The 26,484-nt window shown below is 49.5% G+C and overlaps 10 protein-coding genes across 10 annotated transcripts; 6 read left to right on the top strand and 4 right to left on the bottom strand.

Moving 5' to 3' along the window:
- Positions 1–1,206: 1,206 nt before the first annotated feature.
- On the bottom strand, positions 1,207–2,736 carry L228DRAFT_250462 (hypothetical protein). Its single transcript, XM_018333343.1, has 5 exons — positions 2,658–2,736; positions 2,535–2,561; positions 2,245–2,482; positions 2,071–2,178; positions 1,207–2,008 (listed from the first exon to the last, which is right to left on the bottom strand). The coding sequence occupies exons 1-5, from the start codon at positions 2,708–2,710 to the stop codon at positions 1,271–1,273; spliced, it is 1,164 nt and encodes a 387-aa protein (XP_018185588.1). The 5' UTR covers positions 2,711–2,736; the 3' UTR covers positions 1,207–1,270.
- A 5,303-nt stretch (positions 2,737–8,039) lies between these two features.
- On the top strand, positions 8,040–10,618 carry L228DRAFT_201013 (kinase-like protein; the record flags this gene model as incomplete). Its single annotated transcript, XM_018329632.1, has 3 exons — positions 8,040–8,210; positions 8,269–9,018; positions 9,131–10,618. Coding segments are annotated over 3 exons (2,409 nt in total), but the record flags the coding sequence as incomplete, so codon positions are not given.
- A 1,658-nt stretch (positions 10,619–12,276) lies between these two features.
- L228DRAFT_270789 (hypothetical protein) lies at positions 12,277–13,873 on the top strand (the record flags this gene model as incomplete). Its single annotated transcript, XM_018335451.1, has 3 exons — positions 12,277–12,541; positions 12,656–12,870; positions 13,052–13,873. The coding sequence occupies 3 exons, from the start codon at positions 12,277–12,279 to the stop codon at positions 13,871–13,873; spliced, it is 1,302 nt and encodes a 433-aa protein (XP_018185586.1).
- Positions 13,874–14,590: 717 nt separating this feature from the next.
- On the bottom strand, positions 14,591–16,255 carry L228DRAFT_250458 (mitochondrial carrier). Its single transcript, XM_018333342.1, has 4 exons — positions 15,933–16,255; positions 15,852–15,856; positions 15,696–15,794; positions 14,591–15,612 (listed from the first exon to the last, which is right to left on the bottom strand). Exons 1-4 carry the CDS (start codon positions 16,096–16,098, stop codon positions 14,941–14,943), a joined length of 942 nt encoding a protein of 313 aa, XP_018185585.1. The 5' UTR covers positions 16,099–16,255; the 3' UTR covers positions 14,591–14,940.
- Positions 16,256–16,550: 295 nt separating this feature from the next.
- Positions 16,551–18,768, top strand: L228DRAFT_250457 (phenylalanyl-tRNA synthetase). The gene is made up of 2 exons (XM_018333341.1): positions 16,551–16,760; positions 17,142–18,768. The coding sequence occupies exons 1-2, from the start codon at positions 16,601–16,603 to the stop codon at positions 18,626–18,628; spliced, it is 1,647 nt and encodes a 548-aa protein (XP_018185584.1). The 5' UTR covers positions 16,551–16,600; the 3' UTR covers positions 18,629–18,768.
- Positions 18,755–19,114, top strand: L228DRAFT_250456 (hypothetical protein; the record flags this gene model as incomplete). The annotated part of the gene is made up of 1 exon (XM_018333340.1): positions 18,755–19,114. A coding segment is annotated over exon 1 (170 nt), but the record flags the coding sequence as incomplete, so codon positions are not given.
- A 47-nt stretch (positions 19,115–19,161) lies between these two features.
- L228DRAFT_223945 (anthranilate synthase component 1) lies at positions 19,162–21,502 on the bottom strand. The gene is made up of 5 exons (XM_018330333.1): positions 21,346–21,502; positions 21,141–21,289; positions 20,976–21,055; positions 19,676–20,866; positions 19,162–19,489 (listed from the first exon to the last, which is right to left on the bottom strand). Exons 1-5 carry the CDS (start codon positions 21,355–21,357, stop codon positions 19,290–19,292), a joined length of 1,632 nt encoding a protein of 543 aa, XP_018185582.1. The 5' UTR covers positions 21,358–21,502; the 3' UTR covers positions 19,162–19,289.
- Positions 21,503–21,815: 313 nt separating this feature from the next.
- Positions 21,816–22,855, top strand: L228DRAFT_270785 (hypothetical protein; the record flags this gene model as incomplete). Its single annotated transcript, XM_018335450.1, has 3 exons — positions 21,816–22,427; positions 22,483–22,562; positions 22,618–22,855. The coding sequence occupies 3 exons, from the start codon at positions 21,816–21,818 to the stop codon at positions 22,853–22,855; spliced, it is 930 nt and encodes a 309-aa protein (XP_018185581.1).
- A 319-nt stretch (positions 22,856–23,174) lies between these two features.
- L228DRAFT_233453 (Sm-like ribonucleo protein) lies at positions 23,175–24,131 on the bottom strand (the record flags this gene model as incomplete). The annotated part of the gene is made up of 4 exons (XM_018330633.1): positions 23,832–24,131; positions 23,613–23,681; positions 23,417–23,532; positions 23,175–23,348 (listed from the first exon to the last, which is right to left on the bottom strand). The coding sequence occupies exons 1-4, from the start codon at positions 23,980–23,982 to the stop codon at positions 23,175–23,177; spliced, it is 510 nt and encodes a 169-aa protein (XP_018185580.1). The 5' UTR covers positions 23,983–24,131.
- A 942-nt stretch (positions 24,132–25,073) lies between these two features.
- L228DRAFT_241220 (NAD(P)-binding protein) lies at positions 25,074–26,042 on the top strand (the record flags this gene model as incomplete). The annotated part of the gene is made up of 1 exon (XM_018331310.1): positions 25,074–26,042. The coding sequence occupies one exon, from the start codon at positions 25,074–25,076 to the stop codon at positions 26,040–26,042; it is 969 nt and encodes a 322-aa protein (XP_018185579.1).
- Between the last annotated feature and the right edge of the window lie 442 nt (positions 26,043–26,484).

The following is a 26,484-nucleotide window of genomic DNA, read 5'->3' as shown; positions in this document are numbered from 1 at the left end:
GCTGAACCTCAACGAGTATCTACACGAGTGTTGTTCCGAATCTTTGGGCCGAGATGCGGACCCACGGAGGATCCATGAATGCCTTGTCACCGCTTTAGACGAGTAACCTCGCTCTGGTCAAACCACCAAAGAAGCCGATGGCGGTAGCCATAAACGTCCAGAAACAGTGAGCATAACATTGATTCAGTGGTGGGGTTCGAAAGAGGCAGGTCATTAGACATGATATGGGAATGCACAAGGACCCTATGTTCAGAGACCTGAGACGCGGCAAGGCGGTCATGAATTGAACAGCCATTATTGGCCTGTCCAAACCAAATTAGATTAGTGATTTCCTTACCAATTTTAGGCTGCCATAATTCTCGATCCCGCCACTGGAGAATAGAAACTCTTTTGTCAGATAAATTATCCCATTACACGCTTACCTTGGCGGTTCTGAGACTTGAAGGAGGGGGAAACAAGGTTAGGAAACGGTTAGTCATGCGAGAACTCAGATCAACAGACGAAGAGAAATAACGATCTTCAGAGGGGAGAAGATGGCTTGGCCGTGAGAGTTCCATCGAGGTTGCATTTACCAAGACATGGCAACGGGAAACAGGCTGGTCCGATGATCGTCATGGGCCCGTTGAACTTGTGCAGCTTGTGCGGGCCATGACGTTGATTAAGGCGAATTCATTTTGGTTCAGGGTCTCATTGGTCTCTTCCTCAACAGGCAACTGGGGTCCGCACAAGGAGGACGAACCATGGAAAGCGAAGGTAGCGAGGTACTTTGAGAAACTTACATCAGCGTTGCACGTGGGGCATCAGAAACAGCTTTTCAAGGCGATAATTATGGGGATAAAAGGTACCGCAGTCTTACCCTCGTGCTGACATTAAAGTAGCTCTGTCGTACCTTCCCGTCTTCCGATCGTCTCCAGTTTTTGAGGGACCTCGGCGTACCAATTCCTTGACGCTGCCATGGAGCCAGGCGGAGCATCAGCTATACCGGAGTAGTTAAAGTGGATGGGAACGGGACATGAAGAGAGAAAATTGGCCTTTGCTGTACAAATTCAACAAAAATGAGCCTTCGGACTTATCAAGAGAGAAGATCACGGCCGCATGTATCTTGTCTCTTTGCCTTGGATCAGGGTGGAACGAGTTGCACGATACCAGGCAACGAATGTCAGCGAATCCACGGAAAGTCACAGATGGCAAAACCAATATTTTTAAGCATTGCTAGAAGCGTAAAGAAAGTAAAAAAGTCCAAGTGGTATTTTCAGAATCATAAGCCGTCTCAGGTCATAATCATCAGCGCCGAATAAGTTGCCCAATGTTGTCTTTGCCACGGATCTTCTAGCGATGAATGCCTACCACTCGCGCACATCGTCGTCTTCATCTTCATCATCACTGTCCAGAGCAATAGGCTTAGACTTGGTCTGGCCGTATACGGAGGTACTGACGCTGGGATCATCATCGTCCTCCTCATCCATCTCGTACTGCTGCAACAAGGTTTTGCGGGGCTTAGCCTATTGAATCGTAAGCAATTAAAAATTTTGTGGGCACCAGTCAAGAGAAAAATGGCACTTGCCTTGACCTTTGCGAAGCCGCGGTTATTGCTAACTGTGGACTGGCGAACTGCGGACTGACGGCTCGTAGTTGAAGTACCCGACCTAGAAGAGCGCTCACTGACCGTGGACGGAGGGCGTACACGCGCATGACCACGCCCCTGCGCATCGTAGCCGGTGAATGGAATGCCTTGCTGGGTGCGCGTAGTGAGTGCGCTGCGGGGAACTTCTTGCCATCCACTCGCGTTCTCTTCGTCTTGCTGGCTGCTTCCAGAACTTTTGACTGAGACACCCCCGGCAATGGACGGGCTCAAATTTGATCTAGATGGCGGCATATTCTCCGAACGGGACACATATCCACTTCTGTCAGAGATGCCGGAGACAGAAGCATGGGTGGAAGACTTGGAGAGCGACAAATTCCTCATGCCTGGAATAGGAGCGGCAATCTCTGAATCAAAATAGTCGTCCTGCGGAACAATTGAGCACATGTGAAGAAGAATTTTGACGAGGGTATCCGAACGCCACTCACCTCATCTGAATCAAATGGATTGCTAGAAGAGTCCGAGAAGTCGTCCTCGTCTCCAAGCTCCAAGCCAGCCTCCATCTCCCCTTGGACATTGACGCACGTAAGGCATCGCTAAAACAAATTGCAGCATCAGTCAATGGTTCTAAAAAAGGATTATACAAGGACGAAAAGGCATACAGCTTTGTCTGGGTCGCGGCGCTGGACTTTACTAAAGCCTTCAAGACCCTTAACTTCATCGCAAATGGTGCAAGTGAGCTCATTTACTTGCTGACCAGTGCAAGTTCTGCATTTGATTTGCCCTGCAACCGTAGCTGATAGCTCCCCAACAACATAAATTTTGTGACGTAGATCATTGAGCTGCTTTTTGGAGTACGCCGATTTCATTCGAAACTTGCCACAACCTTTGCATTTGATCCTGCACATTCGTCTTAGAGAAGACTCACGGCTTCTGGGCTATTTGAACATACTTGTCAGGAAGATGGATCTTCTCGAGCCTTTTAGAGTATGTTAGCATTTCCCTTAGAATCCAACCATCGCAATTGTAAACACTCTGTAACAGTGCCATCGTCCAAGCCAGAATCCTAACTCACTTTTTAGCTGTTGCTTCATTGTAGCCACCCGCAAAAGCGGACTTGGGAGCCATTCTGTCTGTATTTCGAGGAGATCTTTTCGCCCCACAGAGTGTCACGCGAAATTGCTTTTTTTTAAACTCTCGCCCCGAGCTTGGTAACTGGTTTCTCAATGGAGTACGATTGAATCTGGTGATGGAAAAAAAAAAAAAAGTTCGAAGCTTTTGATATCCTGACAGCCACACGAGTAAAGGGTGAGGATCATGTGCATGAATAGCAGCTCGCATGAAAGTGAATCGTGAAGCTGTATTTATTGAATGTCAAAATTATCTTCCAACCCTGGAGAGACGCGTTGTTGCGCGCCAGTTCACGTTCACCGACGGAAGGCTCTTGCCCGATCGGTTTGGCGAGCTCACATCTCGCTGCAGTTACCTGATACTATTGCCGTTGCAAACGACAGATGCTTGCTAAAGTATGGAGCAAGTCATTGCAGAGAATACCTTGGCCAGTGTATGAAGAAATTGGAGAGATGAGCATATCTTTTACTCGCACTCTTCATGATGAAAGTGCAACATAGAATTGCGGGAAGTAGATTGATGAGCGCAAAAGAAGTTTCCAGAGGTTGTCACATTAGGAACATTGTGAAGAGCGGATATTCGCATCGACTTCTGTGTAGCGCATTTACTCTACATGATAATAAGGCTACGGCATATAATGACCAAGTGTCGTTACATGGACCTAGCTGGTATGCATTCACTCATTAGCTCTTGGTGAGTGTTCTCATGGATATAGATCCTAGTAAGCGGTAGTGATAGAAAGCACTATCTAGACCCGAAAAGAATCCGAGCGCTTACGGAGTTGAGCATAGAAGCTTTGATGACCTATCTATCATTGTGTTCGTTGGGCAAGCTGGAAACAGCCACTCAAGCAAATTACGTCTCAATGTCTCATCGGGCGGAAAAAAGGTGTCTGAAATGACAAAGTGCAATAATTTTTCTTGGTTGAGCGACTTGGATTTTGGAGTACCTCGCACAAGTTACTGGTTGTTAGCTGGCACTGGATTCTGCCAGGCCTTTCGCTTGTACAAGGAGGATTCGGCAAACACCGAAACGAGCGAGCAGAAAGCGAAACGGATTTCGCTCACCCCCTTCGGCCCCTGCTGATCATTTGTTTTGCTTGTGCACCAGAGACAGCATTTGTTTTCTTTCCTCTTTCAAGTTTGGCTCACGAAATAGCAAAATGGAGGCCTACTCCGATAGGAAAGCCGCTCAAAGAGGCTAATGTCAAGCCGTTGGGTAGCCGTCGTTCCCCGAGCACCAAGCAGCATGTGACAGGGTGGTAGGAGAAAGCAAGATGAGGAGATGGGCGGTCGCTTGGCCGCCCCCTTCCCAATTCGGGTCAGGTACGGCAACGTGGATCACTCGGGGCCAACAGACTGGGTTTGCCCCTTCCTTGTTTTGCCCTCATCTCCTCCGACTGCCCGGGGCTCCAAAGTCCTCAACACACGAGAGGCCGAAGAAAGGCCTTTAGGGCCCAATGGATCCGGCCCATGTACATTTTAATATGAAATAGAGTACAGTACGTACTTCACGGCACATGTGTTCCATTGCTCATCAACGCCACCGCTTGAGGTGCGAGAGGCGAAGCAGCAGAACCAGAAACTTGGAAACACCTTCTCTTCTCTTTCTCTTTCATTTATTGCTTTCTGGATACGGCATTCATGCAAGGCACAGTACCTGCCAGACTTGGCGAGAAACACAGGGTGCTCCTGGTGTAATGGGTACAGTATTCTGTAATCGAGGACCATGTTTGATTCCGTTTCGGCGCGGATCCGCCTCAGACGTCAATTGCTTAGGTAGGTACTCGGAGTAAGTGCAGAGGACTGTAAAGGATCCAATTTACCACCAAAATCACAAAAATCATTCTCAGCAGCTTCCAAAAAACGGAATTGACACCTTTTGGGAAATGCAATATAGCTCATGTCTCGGGTTTCTTTTCCAAAATATTATTGTCAGAGCAAAATCGAATCCCGATGCAGTCAAAGGCAATGGCAGATGGGGAAAGAGAGAAAAGAGGGGCGTCAATTGTCTTGGAGCTCCTTTCCACGTTGGTCGAAAGCGCCGGTAGATGCCCACGCGAGTGGAAGTTTGGGCGTACTTGACCTGTCAAGGGTGCAGTTAGTGAAGGAATAGCGTCCTCTCCTGGTATGTCCCCTGACCCAAGCGACTTGTCAGAGCCATTGCGGTGGGGATTTTGAACAAGTATCAGATCTACTGTACTATACTGCACTTTACTGCATACTAGGTAGGTAATAACATCTAGTCAGTGTGGATGGGTGTCTCACTGATGGGCTCCGCGGTTCCTGATGCTTCCGTCTGCTGAATATTCTACCCAGCAGCTTGGGACGTGGCAACGCCAAAAAAGAAACAAATGGGAGAAGAAATAAAATCAAAACATGCGGAGCCCGGAATGATTTGGACTCCTCATTTCCGGTCATTCAGCACGAGTCATGGTAATATGATATTAAATTATTTTCCGAATTATCCTTGTAGCGCCCGTTTGCGCTGTGCGAAGCAAAGGCAAACAGATGAGAGTAGGGTAAGATTACGGAGTCCTGTACCCGACAACCGAAAGCGGGCTAAATCCTGAAGTGAAATAATCTCGTCTCGTCCCGCCAGCCACGACGGAAATGGACCCATGGTTCGCCCACTGTCAGTTGTCTACCTGTCGTCGTCCATTTCCCTCCTGACAACGGGACTTGTACCGTAACCCACAGCACGAGCCGACTAGCACATCGTCTCTTTTTAGTCTGCCCGCCATGGCTGACCCGTCGTCTTCTTATTGTTTGAAAGAGGGAACCCCCTGGTTCTGTTGCTCTCCCGGCCCACCCGCCTTTCACTTGTCCAGTAAGCTTCACGCCGTGTCGGTAGCCCGCACGCCGGGCCTGGTGCCATGCAATGGGTATCCCCGCTCATCAAGCTGATGATGGCTGACGGATCTCGTTGAACCTCTGGTGTGCTCATCTCTCTTTCCACCGTTGAAGCAATACTTTCCCCCCTTTCCTATTCATCTCACCGACCCTCTCTATTCGTTCACCGCTCAGCCTCTCTGACAAAGTCGTCATCCTGTCGTTGGTGTCGCCTGTTTGCCATTTGCTCATAGAAATTTCAAGAGAGAGGGAGCACTGCGTGTTTCTCCGGCAAAGTCGCCGGGACCCCACTTTTTCTTATTTGCTGCCTCTGCTCTTCTCTCCCACCCACCCCGGCCCCTTCAATCCATTGCCATTCGCCCACATCGTGGCGTTGGATCCGATGCAGCCCTGAAGCGGTCGCTGGACCCTACAGATTACTGTATTCGCGGCTACTGTACAGCACAGTACTCTGTGTATTTCCCACCTCCTCTATCTCTCTATCTGCGCGTACCTCTCTTGCCCATACACGCACACTTACACACACGCGTGAACCCCTGACACGTTTAATCGGCAGTCGTGGGGGAAACCAAAAGAGACTCTGCACACACCAGGCCGGGCCATGCACGAGGAGAGTGCTATTGAGCGTGAGCTGGCACAAAAGAAGCGCGTGTCAAGCGCATCACATCAATATTACCATTGTTGTTGCTGCTGCTTTTGCTGCTCTGAAGGAAAAGCTATTGATGATACACCGCCGCTTTTTCTGTCGCTCTCTTCCTAGCTCTCTCATGCTGGTCTCTCAAATTCGCACCGTCTGCAAGAATCGAGAGCCAGAGACAGAAAAAGAAGAGCATTATTAGTTTTACCCCATCATCTGTGAAAGTTCTGCGCCTATATCGCCTAGCGTTACTATATACACTCCCATATCTGCCTCTCTCTCTCTCTCTCTCTCTCTCCTCTCCAGCATCCGTGCCGAAACTCTCATTTTGTCGCTGTCGTTTCACAGCCTCTCTTGTCCCCTGCATTACTACGAGACCGAATCCTCAATTTCGCATCGTTCGCCTCGTGCGTCGCCTCGTGCGCATCGTCTGTCTCCTGTCTCACACTCTATTTTGGTGGGTCCACCACCATTTGACTTTCCTCCAGATCCGAGATTTGGGTTTCCCTGATGCCCCTTCCTTAATATCGACAAAAGCCACAGTCGACGATCGATTAAGCACGACAAGGAAGAGAAGGACAAGCCGGGCCACCACCCTCAATCCGAATGGGACCGACTCCCTAGTAATTCTTTTGCTTTTCTGGAAAGTCTCGCACTGACGATCGTCGTCACCACGCGACCGGGTCCACCATAGCTTCAACTCCGGCTGCCGTCTCTTTTGGGTCTCCTTTGGGCCCCCTTTTGTTCTCCACTCATCCTCCTCCTCGTCGGGGTTTTCCTTTTGGTGTTTTCCCGGGTCTCTCTACCCCCCTCTCGCTCAATCGCTTGCTCCTTGGTGTCATCGTCTTCCCTGGCGGTGGAACGCATCCGACCACCAACGACCACCATAAGCCCACAAACCTCCGTCACAGTGCCGACCCATATCGAAGACCAACGCTCAGCGCCGCCATCACTTGCCCGTTGCTGGGCTTCCTCCTCCTCTTCTTCTCTTGTCCCCCCCTTCTCTCTCACCTCTTTCCCCCCCTCCGGCTCCTCTTCTTACTACCACCGGACCCGATCGGCCCGCGCGATTCGAACCGAGAGCAACTAAGGGTGGATAGTGTCGTCCCAAACTTCAAAGCTCCCCTGGTCTTCTCGTCCCTGAAGCTCCTTTTAGTCTCATCTCGACGACTCAGACTCTCCCTGTCCTGCAAATCCGGTGCATTGGACCTCTACGCTAGTCGACTATCGACAACACATAGCTCTCGTTCCTCGCTCTCTCTCTCCCTTTCTCTTTTCTCTATCCGCACCTCGGAGACACCAACTCCACATCTTTCACAACATTCATTCGTTTACAACCCCAACTCTCCCCTCCAACTGTCTGTCATTCTCTCTCGTCTCCAGACTCTTCCTTTTTCTGCTTCCATCTCCTTGATCCTTCTCCTCATACGTCCTTATCACGCCCTCTGTGTCTTTTGAGACCAGACCAATTTATATAAGAGACAACTCGGTCAAGCATCTTAGTCGACATTCCCCGGTTCAATAGCTCAAGGCCATATATCTGTCCACCTGGGTTTTAGAACAATCGATCTGGCATGTCATACGGCTTGTCATCCATGTCGACATTGACCGCTTAATCACGATAAATTCTGTGCGTCTAGCCTTTACGCCCTCATCTCATCAACTCAATCTCAATCACTAGTACTGACTTTCACAGCGTGATCATAAGCGTGCTTCTTTCATTTTGTCCTTTTTCGTCATCTTTCTGCCTTGCTAAAGTCTCTCCACGTCACTCGTTATATTTCATCACAATCTGCAAGGAGGCGGAACATACTTCTCCCTTTCAAAACTAATCAACATGCCGGTCGCCTACGACTTCGTCAATCGGGGCTCAGCGCCTAATCCTGGTGCACTCTGCCTTGAAGACAAATTTGAAGTCCTCAAGGATATTGGAGATGGCAGCTTTGGCAGTGTTGTTCTAGCTCGAACACGGAGCGCTGGCGCTCATGTTGCGAGAAGAGGTACTTTGGTAGGTTCAGGCAAAATCTCTAATATGCTGTAGAAGTGGGGGACTGATGGTAGTACAGGTTGCGATCAAAACGATGAAGAAGACGTTTGAGTCTTTTTCTCCCTGCCTGGAGCTTCGGGAGGTCATCTTTCTGCGCACTTTACCGGCACATGTTCATCTTGTGCCTGCTCTGGACATTTTCCTAGACCCACTGAGCAAGAAGCTTCACATTGCCATGGAGTACATGGATGGCAACTTGTATCAGCTGATGAAGTCGAGGGATCACAAGTGCTTCGATGGTGCTACAGTTAAGAGCATCCTCTTTCAGATTCTTGGTGGATTGGAGCATATTCACGCCCACAACTTCTTTCACCGAGACATTAAGCCGGAGAATATTCTCGTCTCAACGTCAGCTCCTCAAGAGGCGGGAGCCACTTTTCGACGCTACTCGGCCCTTATCACGCCACCATCAACTCCGCCCATGTACACTGTCAAGATCGCAGACTTTGGCTTGGCTCGCGAAACCCAATCGAGGTTGCCCTACACCACCTATGTCTCCACCCGTTGGTATCGTGCCCCCGAGGTTCTTCTCCGCGCTGGCGAATACTCTGCGCCGGTCGATATCTGGGCTATGGGCGCCATGGCGGTTGAAATTGCTACACTGAAGCCGCTGTTTCCCGGAAGCAACGAGGTAGACCAAGTCTGGAGGGTTTGTGAAATCATGGGTAGCCCAGGAAACTGGTATAACAAAGCTGGCCAGAGAGTTGGTGGCGGCGAATGGAGAGACGGCACACGGCTGGCGCAAAAGCTTGGCTTTGCCTTCCCCAAGGTTAGTTGTAGTTGATTCTTCTTTTTGCGGCCCAGTCCTTTCTTTGTCTTTCTCCCCCTCCCCTCTTTGTTGGTTCTCCCGAGGAAATTTTTGGCTCACATATGACGAATAGATGGCACCCCATTCCATGGACACGATCATTCAGCCGCCTCAGTGGCCGCCAGCTCTGGCCCATTTTGTCTCGTGGTGCCTCATGTGGGATCCCAAGAACCGTCCTACCTCAACTCAGGCCTTGGCCCATGAGTACTTTGCCGATGCAGTAGATCCGTTGCGACCCAAATCTTCTGCTTCGCGAATCCTCAATCGCAAACACTCTGACATTAGTCATCGGTCCTCTAGAGACCTCGGGGACTACTCTCCCACCCTTCCCTCGAAGCCGTCGTGGTTTCGCAAGTCGCTCATCATTCGAGATCAGCCCAATGCTGCTTCGCAACAACCGACCGTGGCGCAACATGCTGCGGCCCGACCTGTACCTGTCCACTCTGTCTCGACTGAACACGCAAGCTCTCCGAAAGCGCGGCCTCACCCAAGTAAACGAGCTACTTGGACAAATGGCGTTTCTTCCAAGGCCGCACCAATTCCAATCCTACCTTCAATTAAACCCATTTCGCCCATGCCCGATGGAACGACTGCACAGGCGAATGGCCGGACAGTCAAGGGCGCACCAGCAGGTGACAACCGCCGTATTGTGTTTGATGACCGAGCTGCGAAGAAGATTGGAAGACAGCTCTCTGTTGCTTCTTACAACAACAACAACAACAGTAATTACACGGAAGCGTGTCGTCAAGACGCGGAAAGGGCATTAAATGGTAGCGGTGCTATTACTCCCCCGGTTGCTCCCAAAGAGAGCTTCTTCTCCCACCTTCGCAAGCGGGCACGACGGCTCTCTGGGCGTCATCAGCTCCCTCTGTCTCCCAATGCTGACGACATCGAAGCAAGTGCCGGATGCGCGCCTTGGAGCAATCGTTCCTCGATAAATTTCGATCGCACTCCAATGGTGAGCCCAGCTCACAAGAATGATTACAGCGAGGCTGAGAAGGCTCTTCAGAGTGGTCGTAACAGCATTGATGCCAGTCGGTCCCCTAGCATTGGCTATCCTGGCGGAGTTCTTCGACAGCCTGGCGGTGGAAGTGGCAGTAATACTCCGGTCCGACGACAGCCGTCGTTGCGTAGCCAGCGAGAGTCGGTTGACAATTTGGCAGCCGCAGCAACAAACCCTGGGTCTCTGGTTACCCGTCCACGCCGGGCGCTCCAAGCTTCAACGTCGCCGATGCAGCGATATGAGACTCCTGATGAAGAAGAAGAGCTGCTTGATGAGGTGTTGGCATCTGCGCGCCAGGCGGTCAAGCGGCTCGACATTCGGGATGATCACAAGGTCAGCAACAAGGAAAATGAGCCTCGGGGCTTGCATGCAACCTATGTCAACCCATATCCCACTCCCTCTCATTCCGCCAAGCGAGACAGCAAGTTTGGTCAGGTGGCCCTTGACACCCCAAGCAAGCCATTTGATCTCGGCCATATTGGTGGCACGACACAGCGAGGTTCTCATCTAGCAACTCCGCCGTATGAGGAACACGAGTGGGGGGCAGCTGCAGCGGCGAGCATCCAGGCAGCAGCCGAGGCCTATCGATGAATGATTGAGACTTTTTGTCCTGAATCTTTGTCCACAGTTGCATGTCCCACACACCTCAAATCCTTTTACCACTCTCCTCTTTCCGCCCCTCTCATTTGTTTCCCTTTGTTCTTTTCGCATTTGCACTGATACCAAAGGCTTCCCTGCGCCTCCTTAAAGCAGTAATACTCACACTCTTTGCGAAGCTTTTCATGGCTGGGCTCTGCTACAATTTGCTTTGTTTTTTTTTTTGGTCATATTTGCCATTGATCCGGTGGACTCTCTTCTGGCTGGACCAGAGATCACTGGCGGTGCGCACGTCTGGATTTGTTACAATCGTTTGTGATAACATTTATACCACGGCATTAGCGCTCTTTGAATGTGTCGGCTTTTTCCTTTGTCTTCTCTTTTACATTACAATCTTTAATTTGTCATTTCTGACCATTTATTTCAAGACACTGGGGTGGACGAGGGTACCCGGCGTTGAAAAAATTGACATTTGCTCTTTATTTAGCTTCATACCCCGGAAGGTCGAAATCTAGAGTTGCACGGCCTGTTCATTGTTGCTACTTGTTTTGCTAGTCTCTCACACACACAATCATTTACTGCGAGTCTGACCGACACTGCAGTTCATTTGCAAATATATCTCCTACATAGACTGTATCTAGTGGCATCGTTGCCATCACACCATGTCTCTATATATTTTTCTTTATACCACGGTACTACCTTTCAATGGAAGATTGCTCCACTAGCGCTTATCTGCACAGATGTCACCAATTGCTATATTACATATTTTGCTTATTTCATAATATAGTTTTCTTCTCCTGGCTGGACCTAGCTAGCCCATCTACATATCCTCTCATCTATCCTCAGTCTCCTTCCGTTGTCTTTGCTTAATGTACTCTGAACCGTCATTATAGCTTGCTTTGAATGCCAAGTTGAATTGGCTTAAAAACAACCTAAATTTTTCCCTGTCATAGATTGTCAGGACGGCAATGAAATCGAACATGGTTTTCCAATGCTTTTTTCTGCAGCTCTGGAGGTGCTGCAGACTGTGAAGCAGACTTGCTTATCTTGGCTGTATTCACAATGTTGTGTTTAAGGATTGTGACAATTAAATATCATGGGCTGGGCAATATGCGCAACGTGAAATAGACTTTATGTGATGTAAAGGTATGTAAGGTATAGTTAGAGGTCTCCGCGAGCAGTGTTGATATAGTTAGCTTGCCTTAAGCAACTGCTCGCCTAGGTCCTACAGTTAAAACCACGACAAACCGGATCGCATCGGCGAAACAAATTTCCGTTTTCATGGGTTAGCCTCACCACCAGAAAGTTTACTGGACAATATTTCCGACCAAAAACAGTGAGCTTGAATTCAATAGCCGTCTTTCAAACTGTCAAACCTTTTCGCGCGTCGAAAAAGATACTATATTTGTCTACGCGGAACGTCAATTTCTTTTACGGCTTCGTGCAGGGTAGCACTCCCTGTCAACTTTGAATCGCACTTCCCAAATCTCTCCCGCGGCGCAGCATCGTGTTTTACTCCGAAAGCTGTTCTGACGACATAGGAACCTCCTTGTCTGAAGGAATCGTTGATTGAGGATACGGCCGACAGATTCGCCGATTTATAACAGGTATCACACAAAATGGCGCCTGTAGGAGCAGTTCAAACGCTCCTATCACCCGCCGAACTATCATACCTGCATTCATCGCTGTCACTGTCCCCGCCTATTCGACCAGACGGCCGAACAACAACGCAGTTCCGCCCGCTTGTGGCCGAGACCGACATTCTTCCTGGCACAAATGGAAGTGCGCGGATATGTTTTGCGGACGGGACCGAAGCGATCGTCGGAGTCAAGGCAGAGGTGGAGAAGAGCGCTGTCAGGCGAGCAGGCAACGCAGAGGTTGAGGGTGAGTTTACACCCCTTGAGATTCTTTGGATCATTGATACTCTCTGGAGTTATAAGCGCGCGCGTCCTGGTAGAGATACATGAAATTCGGCAGGGCTAATGTAGGGTGTAATAGGAGACAATGACACCGTCAACGTATCAAAGGACGACGACGTCAGTGCGGGCGAGAATTCCTGGGTCGAGCTGAGCATTGAGATTCCAGGGTTCCGCGACGATGATTCCCTGCCTGTGTTTCTGTCGGCGATGCTGAATGAGGGCCTGCTTGCCTCGGGCGAGCTTCCTCGGAGATTACGTATAAATGCGCGGTTTCACTGGAAGTTGTATATTGATGTACGGCCCCTTTCCTTGTGTCATAATGGTTCACTCTTTCTTTCTCTATCTCCCGCCTTTTTCCTTTCTCTGTCATAAGAACTTGATGCATCATGCATCAATTCCTTCCCCCCCCCTCAACACTGCAACAGGCACACACATTTGCGATCTGAACTTGAACGATTTGTGCTAACGGAAACAGATTCTCCTCCTCTCTCCACCACAGTCGTATCCTCTGCCTTTACTTTCCCTCACGACGCATCTCGCGCTCTTACACGCGCGCGTGCCTCGACTTAAATCCGAACTCGACGAAGATCCCTTATTCGACGACGACTGGGCCGCTAGTGTTCCTCTTTACTCTCCTCCTTTGTCATCATCCTCTTCTTCTACATCCGTCAACAAACCTTCCACTTCCACATCCTCAGCACCTGCACCAGCATCAAAATCATCACTCGCATCTCCAGCAAACACACCAATCCCATCCCGCCCACCCATCACCCTCCTCGTCATGGCCGTGGGCAATAACATTCTGTTTGACCCGAGCCGTGAGGAACTCGTCGTTGCAGAGGTTGTACTCGCCGTCTCTGTTGGCGAGACTTCTTCCTCTTTCTCTTCTTCCCCTTCTATTTTATCTAATCCGTCTTCTTCTGGCCCGTCTGGCCCTTCTACCACATCATCAGCTTCCGGGCCCGGCGCTTCGTCATCGTCAGCTCCTGCTGCCTCATCCAAGTCCGACTCCGAGACAAAGCGCACCCTCCACCTCCTCTCCGCACGCACCATCGACCCCCCCTCCCGCCTGACCCCGCCCGGCGTGCCCAACGAACTCAACACCGCCACCGGCGGCACCGCGCCCGTCTCGGCCGCCGACGCGATTGCCGCGCGCGAACAGATCCTCGGCGCCGTATGGACGCCGCCCCGAGGCGGAGTCAAGCGCGGCTTACTTTCGCGCATGATAGACTTGGTCTTGCGACGCGGTGGCGTGGCGGATGAAGTACTTGATGGGCTGGGCGGTGTTGATGTTTAGTTTTAGTCTTAGTTTCGTCTTAGTTTTCGCCTCTGTCTCCTTTTTTCATACATCATTTTTACCCACTCCTTTTGTCATATATCTTTCCCCCCTCCATTCAAGATCATCATGTTCTTCCGGTTGGATCTTATCTTCCGGTAGAGATTTACGCTCTGGTAGCTTGACCTTTTCGGCGAATCATCGTTTCACTTGTCATCTAGATATACAGGATACAGGGGATTATGAAGTTACAATTTTCGTGCCCTTGCGTCCTTGCGTCCTTCGCGTTCTCGCAAGGACCATTTTCGTTGGGCGTGTGTAAAATGTAAATATATCATTCATTTGGTACGCTGATTTTTAAGAAAGTTTAACCTTGTATAAGAAAAGAAAGGAAAGGAGTAAGAGAGTATTTGGTAAATGTGACTTTTTAATTCATCCTGATAATATGTTACTTTATTCGATGGGAAGAAAATAAGGAAAGGGGGGGATTCTAAATGTGCTGGTCAGAGTATGAACAATAAGTCTAGTCTAATCTATTCAGTATGTTCAGTCTATCTGTGAATTGAAGAAGAAGAGGGAAATGAGAAAGAAAAATGAAGAGAAGAAAGGAAAGGTAAAAGGGAAGATATTCGAAGATGGAAGAGAAGGCAAAGAATTAAGGGTGTTAATGTGAGTGGAAGAAAAGGATATGGTCTATCACTGGGAATATATGAAAAAAAAAAAAGAAAGAGAAGAATAAGACTGAGAGAAAGGAAAGTGGATATGAACATGAGACGAAGGAAAGAGAGAAGGGGGAAAGATAGGAAATAAAGAGAAAAAGGATTAAGGACAAAGACAACAACGCCGTGACAATGCTTTAGAAGTTGATTGCGATGCCAGATGTAAAGAGGCGGAAGAGATTGGCCGGCTCGGATGAAATGAGGGGTAAATGAGCGCCAGGTATTTGATAAGATTGCTGCAAGAGATCTGCTTCGAAAATGGGTATTGACAGTCGCTTTTGAAAATCAGCAGCATTGCCTCCAGGCAATGGCTGAAGAGTTATCAAGCTGCTGGCGAAGGGCCCGATGTAGGTATGGAGGTGCATCAGGCTACAATGAATTCCACTTGCGGTAGTACTTCTTGTGCTCCTCTAAGAAGAGAAACGTGGCAATGGTGTGAGGACCGAGTCGCATGAAACTGGGAACCCAGCCGCGGAACATCCATGTGATGCCCTCATGGCGATAAATGTCGGCAAGCAAGTGTCCGAGACCTTTTGTCTCCTTTGCGCTCATGACGCGGGTCTTGATGACGTCGACGGGCGAGCAAATGGTCGTAGCGACAAATCCTGCCAAAAATGACGCAGTAAAGTGTGTCGTGAGATTATCCTCGAGCGGCGTGTTGGCGAGTAAGCTGCGCTTGAAGCCGTCATATGAAGCCAGCTGCGAGGCTGTCATGAGCACTGCTCGTGCGCTGTTGGCGCCTACTCCACGGAACAAACTCGCGAGTCCTTCCTCACGCGACATGCGAATCAGTCCGTCAATTGCGTTGCGGTAGTTGCGCCGCTCAGCCGGGGGGAGTGCAGCGTCGTGTTGCATTCGCACATTGAGAACGTCCGCTGGGTTGCCTGCCAGTCCACCCAGGAATCCGGATGTGCATGCCATTCCGACAAGTGTCGCCATTGACGGCGCATGCTCTGGTGTCGTGAATCCATCCTTGAGCTTCTCGTAGACTCCAAATCGCGTGGTGCTGTAGGTGATTTGCCGGAGAAGAGAAGCAGAGAGCTGTATAATTGTGAGCACAGGCGATCAAGGATGCTTGATTCACTTTGTTTCGTTCAGAGCTTTGAGGAGTTGAGATGACATACGCCTTTGTATAATCCTGGAACACCATTTTCTTTGATCACATGAATGAACATGCCGAGCATTCGTTTGGGCGCATCCTTGGGCGCAGTTTGAAGGCGAACCTGCAGGAATCACTATGAGTAAGTGGTGATTTGACAGTGTTGTGACTCAGAAAGTACCTTGACTATATTGCAGGTAGGATGTCAGTTTACCAGTTTCAACTTTTGGGTAGCGACGTTCTTTTGTAGCTAATTACATACCTAGATCTAGAGGATGTGTGACTGCGGCAGCACAGCACGAGGCAGATCCACCAAACCAGAAGGGATAGCGAATATGCTTGCTCTTTTGATAGTCTGCGTCCTTTTTGACAATGGCGGGATTCTGCGCCTTATTGGTAGCCGTAGCAGTGGTGGGAGCGACAGACATGATGTTTGTCGTCTGGCGGAATCATGCCCGCAGGCAAATAATGATGGTAGGAATGTGGAGTTGGAATAGAGACCAAAAAAAGAAATGAATCTCTTGGTGGAGATTGAGACGGAGGAGGGGGAGGAGATAAGTTTTAGTGGGAGGTTATCATCCACGGCAATTGGATTTCGAATTATTTTTGTTTCTTTTGCCCCTTCGGAGTCATCGGCCTTAAAAGACGGTCAGGCCATCAGCCAATCATTGCCTGATTATATCCCCATGTCGTCATCTCATCCAATTAGAGTCTGTTTTCTCTTTCACCGCTTAATCTATTCTTTACGGCTAATTCAAATATGGAATTCTGCCGTCAGATTGATTTGATTGGCCAATTACTTCACCATCTGTTACCCGGCAGAACCCTGGATCTTCAACGTCAAACAATTCAACTTCAATTTATTGACAGTCACAGAAGAGCTTCATCTGAGGGTCGGCTCGGCCTCAATTGAAGCTACATCTCTAAGGCATGCGTCTGCTCGCAACGGGCAGGGCCTTTCGTGGCTTTAGCCATGCCCTGACCCAATCTCTACAGCCGTCACGCACGCTCATCACAAGCACCGCTTCCTCTCGGCGGCCTTTGCTGCGGTGCAGCTATACCCCAACTACCACCAGCAGCTCCTCCACCAGTAAGCGCAATGAATCCCGTCCGGCACGACGGCCCCCTTCTCGATTTTTCCCCAATCCCCGCTCCCGAGCACGTCCACGATCATTAGTTCGCACAAGAGCACGACTAAGATCTTCCCGCGTCACAAAATCACCTACCCCTCCCAAAAAGCGATCACCAAAAGACACATATTTCTTTCCCATGCCCAAGAGAAAATCAACTGTCAATCCCCTTTACAAACGCATATACCGCAGAATAAAATTCTCTTCTTCCAAAAAGAAGCGGAGATCAAAACCATCCGCTTCATCTTCATTTTCATCATCTTCATCATCTTCATCAAAATCCTCTGCTATAAAAAAGAAGCAAAACAAGAACAGTCAGGACCAACTAGTGTATGCTAAAGGCTTCCCTCCGATCCGAAAACTGGGCATTATTGCCATTGGCGACAGAAAATACCCTACAGACGAGTGGACCAATGTTCCCAAACACATCACCGAGGCCGTCACGCGCAAGCTGCACCTGCAACCCGATCATCCCATCTGTCTGACGCGGAAATTGATCGAATCTGCCTTCCCGCTGCCGCTTTGGAAATACCACAACAAGCTCTTTCCCGTGGTGACGACCAAGCAAAACTTTGACTCGCTCAATTTCCCCGTCGACCATCCCGGCCGCAGCCGGACAGACACATACTACATCAACCGCAACACGGTGCTGCGAACACACACGAGTGCGCATCAGGCAGACATCTTCCATGCCAATCTCACAGACGGCTTCCTCATCAGCGCCGACGTCTACCGCCGCGATGCCATTGACCGGAGCCATTACCCCGTCTTCCACCAGATGGAGGGCGCGCGCATGTGGGACCGCAAGCGGGCACGACCGGGCGAAGACTTGTCCGAGATGATTTGGAAAGACTTTGAAGCTCTGCCGGACCCTGGCATCATCGTCGAAGACCCCAACCCGACGTTCGACCCCGTGCGCAACCCGCTGCAGGCCAAACATCACAGCCCGGCCGAATGCGAGGCCATTGCCGCGCATTTGAAGCGGTCAATTGAAATTGTCGTTGCAACGATTTTCCGCGCCGCCAAAGAAGCTGCAGCAAACAACGCGTCTTCCTCCTCCTCATCGTCCTCATCCGATCCCTCTGATGACAACCCCTCCATTACCGACGAACCGCTCAAAGTCCGCTGGATCGAAGCCTATTTCCCTTTCACCTCGCCATCATGGGAGCTCGAAGTTTTCTGGCAAGGCGACTGGCTCGAGCTTCTCGGCTGCGGTGTCGTGAACCAAAACATTCCTTCCAACGCCGGCGTGCCCTCTCAAATCGGATGGGCGTTCGGCATTGGTCTCGAGCGCATCGCCATGCTGTTGTACTCTATCCCCGACATTCGGCTATTCTGGTCTCAGGACCCGCGGTTCTTGTCCCAGTTCTCCGCAAAGAAGCCAATCGCTCCTTTTATTCCGTTTTCAAAGTACCCAGCCTGCTACAAGGACGTGTCCTTTTGGCTGCCGCCAGCCACCGAGGTGGCCGAGGGAGCGGAAGCGGGAGCGGGAGCGGGAGAGGGAGATGATGCAGCCGCAACCAAAGACGTTGACGCCGCAGGCAGCAGCGCCGGCGGCATGCCGAACCCGCACACATCCTCTACTCAAGCCCCCACCGCCTTTCACGAAAACGACGTCATGGAAATCGTGCGCGACGTGGCCCAGGACCTCATTGAAGATGTCAAGCTCATGGATGAATTCACGCACCCCAAGACCAACAGAAAGAGCATGATGTACAGGCTGAATTACCGCAGTCTGGAACGCACTCTGACAAACCAGGAGGCGAATGAGCTACATAGCAAGGTGCAGGATAAACTGGTTGAGATTCTGGGCGTAGAGTTGCGATAGATTTTCGCATTCATTTGTAAATTAGATCGGATTTTACTTTTTGATGCTGTTATCTCTTGGTCCCGATGCGCGGCATATCTTGCTCTTGTCGCATATGTAGCCACGTCTGTTGTTACATATAGTCGGATCTGTACGGTGTTCAATATGTATGTAATATCTTTATATCTTTATACTTTCATTATGATTCCACCTTTATTCTCATTTTATTCCATAATTATCCCATTTCATTTCATTGTCATTTGGACAGAAAGGCAGAAAGAACTAGAAGGTAAGCCACAGCTACAGCTACAGCATTCCAGCATATTAGACGTAGATAACGCCCTCAATCAAAGAAATTGTAAGAACACTAGATAAATCCACATCCAAAAAAAGTAAAAAGGAGCTAAAAGATGAGATCAAAAGCCACGAGGCTCAATTTTATTCTTCAAATGATATCAATACATTGTATAAAGAGCCAAGTTGAATGTATAAAAGAATCAATAAAGGGAAAATAAGAATCAAAGAAAAAAAAAAAAAAAAAAAAAGAAATGGAAGGAGGTGGGGGAAAAAGAGAGAGAAAAAAAAAGGAAGGAGATGGAGAAGCTAACATCTTAGGAAAAAGGAAACAGAAGAGGAAAGAAAAAAAGGGAAAGGAAGAAGGAAAAGGAAAAAATGGATATAATTAAGCAGCAAAATCGACATGCGCTCTAGGCTTTTGACTATCGGTACTACTACTGATTCCATCAACGGCTGCGTCGCCTAGACTCTGTATGGACAAGTACCGCTCCTCTGCGGACGAAATGCACGTCATGTTTGCGCGGAGCTTGTTCATGGTTTCCATCCATTCGTCGTAGGGGTCAGAGTCGAAGACAATGCCGCCTCCTATTTCATTTCGTGTTAGCATGGATGCCTATCATCTGGGGGAATATGTCTGAGGGAAGAAAATGCAAAAAAGGAAAAAGAAGAAAAAGGAAAGAGTGATAATAGAGGAAGAAACGGGGGATAATAGAGGAAAGATAATAAAGGAGGAAATGCAGAAAAGGGGAATAAAGGAATAAAGGAACTCACCGGCTTGCAAAAAGGCTACACCGTCCTTTACCATCATTGTTCGCAAAGCAATACATGTATCCATAGCGCCTTCAATCTCTGAGACGTGGTCGCCGTCGACCTTGACTCCGCCATAGCCGAAATAGCCAACGGCACCGGCGTACACGCCGCGCTTCTCGCCCTCGAGCTCGGCGATCAACTCCATGGCTTTGACCTTTGGAGCGCCGCTGACGGTGCCGGCGGGGAAAATGGAGCGGAAGGCATCGAACCGCGTCTGATCGGGCCGCAGGACGCCAGAGACCTGGGAGACAAGGTGCTGGACATGGGAAAACTTTTCGACAGTCATGAGGCGGTCGACGCGGGTCGTTAGCGGGTCGCAGATGCGGTTAATGTCGTTACGCGCAAGATCCACGAGCATGACGTGTTCGGCGCGGTCTTTGAGCGAGCTGCGCAGTTCGTCCGCCAGCGCTTCGTCTTCTTCGGGCGTTGCGCCGCGCTTGACTGTTCCGGCAATCGGGTGGGTCAGAACACGGCCCTTTTCGGATTTCACGAGGAGCTCAGGGCTGGCGCCGACGAGCTGGAAGTCTTCGCAATCAATGTAGAAGAGGTAAGGTGAGGGATTGACGGTGCGGAGGCGGCGGTAGATGTTGAACGGGTGGAGTGTCGTGGGGCGGGAGAAGCGCTGTGAGGGGACAGCCTGAATAATGTCGCCATTGCAAATGTGCTTCTTTAGTCTGTGTACGTGGTTCTCGTACCCTTCGCGGCCAATGTTCGAAGTGTATTCCTGGTTAAGGGCAATCGGAGGTTGCTCGGGAAGAGGAATGTGCGAGCTCATGAGCGTTGAGATGGTGTCGTCAATAACAGCGCGGCCTTGGGCATAGACGGCATCCAGAGAGGAGAGGGTTTCCGGCACAGGAACGTAGGTAATGACCTTGGTCACTTGGAAGTAGTGGTCAAAGGCGACAATGGTGTCGAAGAGCATGAAGAGACTCTCAGGAACTTTCAGGACATCCTTCATATCTCGCCGCGTCTTGGGCTCAAAGTACCGCACGCAATCGTAAGAGACATATCCAATTGCGCCACCAGCTAAGGGAGGCAGATTGAGTGATGGGACAGAAGCCACACGGTATTGCGCAAGCTCTGCTTCGAGAAGGGGCAGAGGGTCGGTCTCAGGGCCATGGCCGGGGCCGGTTTTGAATACTTTCTTGGGATCTGCGGTGGTTCCAAGTTAGAGAGATGATCAGAAGAGAAGATCGAGCGAATTGGTGAGCAGTGCGCGCTAAAGAAGGGCAAGAGAGGGCGGGATCGAAGTAGGACTAACCTGCGCCGACAAAAGAATATCTGCCAACTGTTTCTGCACCGGCGGCGCTTTCAAAGAGGAAGGAAAGCTTTGACTTTGATCTATAAAGCTTCAATTTAGCCCCACGACTCTAATTGGCGAAATCATAGACTCTCTGCTTTGGAGCTCTTGCGTGGTCTGACTCACTTGGCCGAAATCTTCAAATATGCGAGGGACGGGGTGAGGAGGTCGGCGGGTATCGTAACGCAGAGAGGAAGCAGGTTCGGGGGTTTTGAAGATGTGATAGTCTTAGAGAGGATGTCCCGGGCCTCTTCGACCGTCGGGCGTATATCTCCCTAGAGTATAAAGTCAGTGCATGCGGAATATGAAGCTCATGGTGGGGGCTGCATACTCGGTACACCATTACGGGCGGTATGTTAGATTGATGGTGTTTTCTGAGTGACCAGTCCAATCTATAGGAATAGTATCAACCAAACAAGCAAATCTATATGACAATTAATTCGAGGCTTGAACTGAAGCGTGGGCTGTGCCTTTTAAACGCTGGTGGGGGGTGTCTTTTGGAGATATTTGGTGACGGATAATTTTGGCGGCAATTTCCGCGGGGTCTTTGAGTGTGTCATCGGCTGGTTGAAATGCCGACAACTCTCTCCCCTCATATTCGGCCTCCGATCAGGCAACTCCCAAACAACGCTCTGCATACTAGACTCCCGCCGAGTCCAAGGCTACACAGACTGCTGACCACAACGGTTACACCGTATTTCACATCCAGCATGGATCACAAATCCCTTGAATAGCATGTTTGCATCAGTATCAGCGACACCACTTGATTTTATATACATGTTGAGTTAATTACATATTGCGATGAGTTACGAATATATCTGCGTCCCAGAGGACGCTTTCCATCCTGGACGAGCCTCTCCAACTTCGGATTACTTTACAGATTCTGCATATTCGACATTGGATATTGATCCAGGAAACCCGAGAGCCGGACTGGCACAAAGATTACAGCACTTGGCTATTCGAGTGCAAAGTCAGGATTTAGGAGACGCGACCGCAACCACACTTCACGGAAGACTGGATGAAATGGAGCGCCTGCTGGCAGGCCATTCTTTTGTAGATTTAGGCAGAGAGGAGGGTATACAACCAGTCGTGGTGCAAGAGGTAGATGCGCAGGCGCAAGATCAAGATCAAGACCAAGACGAGAGTCAGGATAGTGATGAAGACGATGAGACGATTGCAGATGATACAACTCGAGTAACTAGTTCAGATGCGCCCACCACATCTAAGGAAGACGCTATGAGCGCGACCGGCGCGGTTGGCGAAGATGAGAGCCGGCAGGACGAGTCCGCCACCATCGACTCCGAATTAGAAGAAACTGAGCGCAAAGCCAGGGAGCTTGCGGCTGCGCAGCAGCTTCTTGCGAGGGTATCGTATGTGGTAAAGGAACTTCACCTGCGCTACGAAGAACTCAAAGTATGTCCCGGACGCCTCCAATTCATCATCTGAGAACATATTAACGATATTTCAGCATGTTCATGAGATTGCCATTGCGCGATCTGATGATGAGGCCAGAAGATCGGCACAATTAGCATCGAAAGTAGAATCAATGTATGCTTGCACCAGAACTCTACATTCACAGCTTACCTAGCTAATTCATTGTCAGGGAAGACGATCTCTCAGATGACTGTGCTGAGCTCACCTATCTCAAAGTACAGCTCAAAGCGCTCGAAACACTAGCATACCCATATATGCACATGGCCGAGGACGAGCGACTGCTCGAAGGCATCGAGGGGTTCAAGCAAGACTGGAAAGCAGTCGATCAACGATTTGAAACACGACGACAAAATTGGCAAGTGTCACCTCGACACAAGGAAATTGATCAAGTATCCATAAAATCGTAAAAGGACGTGAAATTATTAGTGGACACCCGACTCTTCTAAGAAAATTTCCCAGGCGGGTAGTCGACTATTTCTAACGCTTCGTTCATCAAGTTTCTTGCTCTTCAGGTCCCATTATGGGAACAGCAGAAAGATGAGAGCTGTCGTCATCTAATGCTCTGTCGCGAGATGCATTTCACAATATTCTGCTCTCGACGACTGACCCCTGGCCCCGATACACTCACTTTCATGTTAATCGGGCAGCAACGAAAAAAATCGAAAGGGTCTCCAAAAAGTCCCAGCCGAAGCACGTAATCTGGCAAAACCTCCGCAAAAGTCTCGTCTAAAACAAGACTTCACCAGCATGCTCTCCTTCGAAGCCGAGCTCCGCGAGCTTTGCTTTTCGGAACTTGTGCGATTTTTGTCGCTTTTCCTGCTCTTTCTTCTGCAATGCAAATACTTGGGCAACAGGCGCCTCTTGGAATGGTTCGGGAATGTAGTCGTCCTTGTCGAGATCCTATACCGAACAATTAGACCAGAATATCCTTTTGAGAGAAAGAGAGGAGTGTCGCAGGGACGACAAACAATCTCGCCGAGCAAGAGAACGTTTTCTCCGCGCACAATGTAGATGCCGCGGGGGACATCGGCGTAGTATTTGTCGGCGAATATCCGCTCCACCGTATCTTGAAGAACGAGGTTCGCTAGGAAATCAATCCCTCTCATCAGTTTCCCACACTCCACTGTAGCCGTCTGGTTCTCGAAATTTTGGCCAGTTGCATACCGAATTGATCCCAACTCCTCAAAACACCAATCAACTTTCTTCCATCTCGAAGCGACACCATTAATTTTTCTATATCAAAAAGTAACAGTTCCCTCACATGTTAGCCTGGTTTTCTTCCCGCCGTCTGTCCATTTGTCACCAGTAGCATCACTGGAGCCCTCCACAGACACCTCCATTTTCTGCATCACCTCAGTACTAGTACAAAAGGGTGAGTCTCACTGTCTGTCAAGTCAAGCAGCTGCGCCGCCGTGGTAAACATCTGCGGAGGTAATTGCGCGACCCCAGATGGCTGTCCACCCTGCGGGCCAGGCGTGCCAGGTGTGCCCGCGGCGGGCGGCGGAGGGGTGTCTCGTAGTGATAAATGCTCCATGTTGTATATGTATGCGGGAGACGTCAAAATAAGTAAAGGAAAGAACTAAGGTGGACACAAAAGAGTGGACAATGCGCGGTCAAGTCCAGTCCATGGCAAGGTGCCAAAAGGGGATTAATTGAAATGAGGGTCGTATGGTCCTGGTCAATGCGATAGAGGTCGATCGATGGTGAGTTGGGATCTTCCGTCTCAGTTGCGGTTTCGGTCCGGAGAGCCTGATGCAATGTCTTCGCTTAGATGTCCAATCACAATGGGGTTTACCTTCTACTGCAGCTCCCCAGTCGATGATGATGATGGGTTCCTGGTTATGATTGACGGGATATTTACTTGGGAGCTTGCCTCGTTGACTGAATTCATCCGTTGTGTATATGCAATTATCTCAAATAGCGAATCATGTTATAACTATCTCTTTGATTCGTTGTTTAATTCTTCGTATATTTTTTAAATTCTATCCTTTTAAATACTGTATTCGCGACACAGGCTGGATCATTCTGCTCAACCAACTATCCCTGTGTCTATAGCTGACTTCGGTACCTTCCCAATTATGCAACCGATTAGAGTATACTCGCGCTTCTCCCCTATTTCAATTGTCTTTCCAAAGTTCTGTTAGTTTCTGTGAACTCAATTTCAATTCGCAGGTTAGTCTAGCATTTTCTTGGTTGATAGATTCATTAAGTTAATTGGGAGGCTTATCACTTCGGAACCTAGCTCTTCCGCATCCGAGCGTCCTGGCGTCAATTGTCTGGCTGCAGTATTATCTGGCTTTCTCTGGCTCCGGACCTGTCAATGCCATATAAATATTTTGCTATTTAATTCATCTGCTTGCGCTGCTGTCTGGTCAATTGATTCTATTCCTTGCTTCATTGTCTCGAGATCTTAAACCTACTTATTTCCCCATTCTTCGTGTGCAACTTCGTACATCTCATATATCTCATATATATATATATATATATCCACTCCAGATATCAATTGAGATTCTAACACTGTCCAAATTTCTCCAGGGAGCTTAGGATATATCCCCTTTGAGATCTGCCCATCGCCCTCTACCTACCTCTCATACTCTCCACGAAATAATCAGCAACAGCACCGTCATGTCGCGCATCTTCAGCGCTATTCGACGGAAATGGGTTCCGCCAGCACTCATGTCCGCCAACTTGGAGGGATATACCGTCCTGGTGACCGGCGCCAACGTGGGACTCGGGTTTGAAGCCGCCCTGAAATACGTCTCACTTGGAGCGTCCACTGTGATTTTCGGGGTGCGGAGCATGGAAAAGGGCAACGCGGCCAAAGACGCCATTGAGGAGCAGACTCAACGACGGGGTGTTATCAAAGTATGGCATCTCGACATGGACGATTCCAGCAGCGTCAAGGCATTTGCAGACCGCGTCAGCACAGAGGTAGAACGGGTGGATATCGCTCTGCTCAATGCAGGCCTGCACATGGCCTCTTTTACCAAGTCGCCAGAGGGGTGGGAAGAAACTTTGCAAGTCAATCTCTTGTCGACTGTCTTGTTGGCTTTACTGTTGCTGCCGAAGTTGAAAGAGGGAGCGGGTGCCTTGGCCGCAAAGACAGGAGCGGCGGCGGAAGAAGAACAGAATAACCGCATTCCCCATCTCACAATCGTAAGCTCCATGGCATACAAACTAGTTGGGCATGGAGAATGGGAAGACGCGCCGGACATTTTGCAGCATTTCAATACACCAGACAACTATAGTGGCCCCAGACAGTACGCCGTGTCCAAGTTATTGCTCATGTACGCTGTCGATGAACTGGCCGCTTTAGCCGCTGCTCCTGCTGTTCCTACCACTAAAGCTCCGACTGGAGATTCTGCGTCAGCAACGTCACCACCACAGGTCATTGTGACTCCTCTGTGTCCTGGATTCTGCTGGTCCGACTTGGCGCGACACTATTCCGGGTTTTTTTACGGTGTTGCCAAATACATTTTCTACAGCCTTTTAGCCAAGTCGACCGAGGTTGGGAGCAGGACGCTAGTGAATGCGTCGCTGCAAGGACCGGAAGCGCATGGAAAGTTTTACGACGTTGAGAATATCGCGGAGTGAGTGGCAACCCCCTTATATGATCTGTTTGGAGATCTCTTTGGGTCGGTCCGAGAAGAGCTGACGCGTGATATGCATGATCATCTAGACCTGAAGAGATAGTGTCGTCGGAGAAGGCACAGACGCAGATAAAACCAAAAGTGTGGGCGGAGATCATAAGTGCCTTGGAGAAAAAAGTGCCCGAGATCAAGAAACTAGCTGGCATTTCCAGTACTGCCTAAGATAGAATGTGTATAACGTGCCGAAAGGCGAGACTATTAATAATAATAATTTATATGGGACATATGTTCCCCTGATTGGTAGGATATTATGCGTAATTGAAAGAGTATCATGTGATGCGATTGTGGTTATTTGAGACTGAATAGAGTAGCAATGTATACCGCCTTGTCCCATCCGTTGTATATCTGTAGTAGCAGAGAAAGGGGATATCGATCTTTTTGATGAG

Source organism: Xylona heveae, assembly GCF_001619985.1.
Source record: "Xylona heveae TC161 unplaced genomic scaffold L228scaffold_11, whole genome shotgun sequence".
Taxonomy (NCBI): Eukaryota; Fungi; Ascomycota; class Xylonomycetes; order Xylonales; family Xylonaceae; genus Xylona; species Xylona heveae.
Note: the sequence above shows the minus strand (reverse complement) of the source record. Positions and strands in the feature narration are given on the sequence as shown.